The following is a 3,801-nucleotide window of genomic DNA, read 5'->3' as shown; positions in this document are numbered from 1 at the left end:
CTCTCATGGTTACTTCATCTATGTGTCTCTGCTTCTCCCCATCAGTCCCTCCTCTGTTGCTTTCCCTGTCTCTTTCTGTGTCTCTGGCTTCTGCTCTGATGGTCCCTCTGCCGGGTCTCTATTTTTATCTTTCTGACACACCTCCTGTGTCCACTTCTCCGTCTGTCTGTCTCTCCCCCTCCTGCGTCCCCTCAGGTCCCAGCTCCTGGTCCCAATTAGTTGGTGGCTGCCGAGGCAGAAGCAGGGCCCCCACTCCTGGCTCCTCATTACCGCTGGCGGCTCCTAATGAGCCTTGGGGGGGGGCTGACCCGTGCCCCCAGCCCCCTGGTCTGCGTCACTGCCCGCTGCGGGGGCTGTGGAGGCGATATAAGGGGGCTGCAGCCTGGCTGTCCAAGCCCACTGCGCGGTAGCGGGCCCTGCCAACGGGCGCAGGAGGTGGGTGGGTGGTGGGGTCCGGGGTTCTGGGCCAGGACGTGGGCCTCACTGAGCTCTTCCCTGTCTCTCCACAGGTGATGGAGACCCGCCAGGTGCCCAGGAGCCCCCGGGTGCGGCTGCTGCTGCTGCTCCTGCTGCTTGTGCCCTGGGGCGACCGCACAGCCTCGGGAGTCGCCCTGCCCCCCGCCGGGGTCCTCAGGTACGTGCGGCGCCCCGGACACCCAGAGAGAGGCGGGATTCGCAGAGGTGGGAATAGACCCAAAGAGAAAGGGGCACAGAGACCCGAGAGAGAGGAGGACGGAGACCAGGGATGGAGAGAGGTGGAGTGTGGGCAGGGAATCAGCACGAGGAACAGACACAAGAAGATTCTGAACGGCGTTGAGAGATTTGGAACGAGCTGAAGCAGAGCGAATTCGTTCTCTGAGCAAAGTTTATTGGGTTCTTAGTGTGTGGCAGGCCGGGCGCTGAGCGCTGGGGGTGGACACAGGCATCGGACTCGGTCTCCGTACTCAGGGAGCTTCGAGCCCGGGGAACAGACAGAGACCCGTCGAGAGGGAGACGGGGACAGAGGACAGACGCTGAGCCAGTCCACAGACTGTGCAGGGACGGGGCTTCGAATTAGACCGCGGGGGATACAGGTGGCGGCGGGGGGCGGGGCGGGACCCGCGGTAACCGCCTCTCTTGGTCTCCTCGTAGCCTCCGCTCCCCCGGCCGGGCCTGGGCGGGACCGGCCACCCCGCTGTCGCGGCGGAGCCTGGCGCTGGCGGACGACGCGGCCTTCCGGGAGCGCGCGCGGCTGCTGGCCGCTCTCGAGCGCCGCCACTGGCTGAACTCGTACATGCACAAGCTGCTGGTGCTGGACGCGCGCTGAGCGCCGCGCCCGCCCGCCCCACTTGAATAAAGATCCTGCAGAGCGCCCGGGTCTGCGCCTCCTTCCTGTGCCCGGGGGTGTGTGTGCGGCGTACGCGGGCGGGGCTTGCGTCGCTACTCCGGCGTATCTCGTCCCCTCAGTCCTCTCTTTCTTTTCTCTCCCCCCCTTTATTTCCCAATCATCTTTCCCTCCCTCCACTCCTATTCTCTCTCTGCATTTCTGCTCTTTCCTCCCTCCATACCCCAGCTCGGTCCCCTCCTCTTGCTCTGTGCCTCTGTCCCTCCCCACCCGCATCTCTGCTCCCACCCCACCTGCGGATGTCCGCCCTCCTCTGTGGGTTTCTGTCCCCTTTTCTGGTTCCCTGCAACCTACCAGGTCTCTGTTTCCCTGAGTCTCTGTCCCCTTCTCTAGGTTTCTGTCCTTCTCTGGGTGTCTGTTCACCATCTCTCAGAGTCTCTGTACTTCTATCTCTTTCCATCCTCCTGGCTTCCTAACCCTCTGCCTTCTCTCTCTACTCTTCTTTCAGCCTCTATAACTCTTCCTTCCACTCCCAATCGGTTTCTTTCTTTTCTTTTCTTTCTTTCTTTCTTCTTTCTTTCTTTCTTTCTTTCTTTCTTTCTCTTTCTTTCTTTCTCTCTCTCTCTCTTTCTTTCTTTCTTTCTTTCTTTCTTTCTTTCTTTCTTTCTTTCTTTCTTTCTTTCTTTCTTTCTTTCTTTCTTTCTTGATTCCCTCTTTTCTTTCTTCTGTCGTTTCCCTCTCTCCCTCTTCCAGCTCTCATGTTCCCCGAATTTCGCCGTTTCCGCTCTCTCCTCACTTCCCGACTTCTCTCTGGGCGCAGTGGAAAGATGGGGGGGGGGTTGCCTCTAGGGCGAGATGTACCTGCCATTCAAGACCAGGTTCCCCAAAACCTAGCTGTGTGGTATTGGGAAGGGCTGCTTAACCTCTGAGCCTTTTTTACTCATCTGACGATAAACCGAGATACACCATGAGACTTCTTCACAGCTCCCGCGAAGCAAAACGCTTTTGTTAGAAAACGGTTTCCGCCTCTCTAGCAGCAGCCTCCAGAAGTTTGTTCAGGGTTTTCTGACTGCTCCCTTCCCGGGAGACCGTTGGGGCGGGAGGAGAGGACAGAGAGAACCAGGCATCAGGCTCCCGGAGGCACAGGGCTGGGGCACAGGTGAAGCGAAGAAGCAGCCAATCAGAACCGGTCTCTGTTTCTATCTCTGTCTCTCTCTCGCTGGCGGCTGCCGCCAGCGCCGCCAGCCCTTCAGTCCCAACGCTCAGTGGTGACCATGGCAACCCACTCCGAGGGGTAGGCAGAGGGCTCTAAGGAGCGCGCCCTGGCCGCGGCTCGTGCGGATCGCGCGCTGATTGGTCTAGAGAAGGGGGCGGGGTGGGGCTCGTGGGCTCGTGGGCAGGGGGCGGGGCTGGCGCTGGGCGACTGGCCAGCTCCGGCAGAAGTTGTACTGCTGGGAGGCGGACCGCGCCCTAATTGGCCCTTAGGCTGTAGGGGGTGGGCCTGATTCTCTTAGAAACACTGAATAATGAAGGAATAACTACATTCCTCAACACCGTCTGGAGTTGGCCAAATTTCATAAATAAGACTCTGAAAGTCAAGAGTAATTTCCCCAAGTTGTCAGCGCCAGTAATGGACAAAAGGGTAACCGGAACGCAGATCTGTGTGACTTAAGTCTAGACCCTGCCATTACTCTCATGGAGAAATGGGATTGAAGAGTTATGAGCAGTTATTATATGCCAGGCCCGTCCCTAAATATTGCACTCCCACTGGCTCTTTGAACCTCACAACAACCCCGTGAGGAGCCTCACTGGCTTTTGCCTGGAGGGCCTGGTAGCTGGGTCTTGGCCTGAACTCCTTCCATACTTCCTCCCTACATGTCTTCCCTAGCGTTTGAGGCTTTTCATAAAGTGGTGCTTGGAAGCTCTTCCCTCCCCCACTCTACTCGCCTCTTCCCAGGAAATTTCACCAATTCCCAAAATGTCAGTCACAGGTAATAACACACAGAACCCCATCTCCAGACCATGGGCTCAAGGCTCAGGGCTCCCACCCCTTATTGGAATAATGACATTCACTCCATCCCACATGGGCTCAGTGTTCCTGCAAACCCACTCCTTCTCATGGGTTCCCAGTTTGGAAATGTTCCACTGTCTACCAGTCACTGGGTCAGACCCATGTGCTGTCCTTGCCCCTTTCCTTCTTTATCCTCCTTCACAGCCATTAGTCTTTGGCTCCATCCTTCCTGCACTGCCTCTCTCTGCCCTTCCCCTTCTTTCCATCCACAAGTCCAGCTCAGCTTAGGCCTCATCCTCTCCCACCTGGACCACAGCTCCAGCCTTCTGCCCACCTCCTGCCTCCAGCCTCACTTTATATTCATCCCCCATGCAGGCTCAGAAGCTCTCTTCCCCACCTAGAGCTGATTCTGCCCTTTCCCTGCTCACAGCCCTTTCTTGGGCACCTGGGAGTCAAGTTCAGGCTG

The 3,801-nt window shown here is 57.8% G+C and overlaps 1 protein-coding gene across 1 annotated transcript; it reads left to right on the top strand.

The window, feature by feature from the left end:
- Positions 1 to 512: 512 nt before the first annotated feature.
- On the top strand, positions 513 to 1,306 carry LOC121103552 (tuberoinfundibular peptide of 39 residues). Its single transcript, XM_040634434.1, has 2 exons — positions 513 to 634; positions 1,132 to 1,306. Exons 1-2 carry the CDS (start codon positions 513 to 515, stop codon positions 1,304 to 1,306), a joined length of 297 nt encoding a protein of 98 aa, XP_040490368.1.
- The last annotated feature ends 2,495 nt before the right edge of the window (positions 1,307 to 3,801 follow it).

Source organism: Ursus maritimus, unplaced genomic scaffold (genome assembly GCF_017311325.1).
Source record: "Ursus maritimus isolate PB19 unplaced genomic scaffold, ASM1731132v1 scaffold_19, whole genome shotgun sequence".
Taxonomy (NCBI): domain Eukaryota; kingdom Metazoa; phylum Chordata; class Mammalia; order Carnivora; family Ursidae; genus Ursus; species Ursus maritimus.
Note: the sequence above shows the minus strand (reverse complement) of the source record. Positions and strands in the feature narration are given on the sequence as shown.

Bases quoted from the DNA above. Each gene is read 5' to 3' on its own strand.
- LOC121103552 (XM_040634434.1), top strand. From the start codon at position 513: ATGGAGACCCGCCAGGTGCCCAGGAGCCCCCGGGTGCGGCTGCTGCTG. The intron at 635-1,131 runs GTACGTGCGGCG...GTCTCCTCGTAG, and splicing joins CCCCCCGCCGGGGTCCTCAG to CCTCCGCTCCCCCGGCCGGG.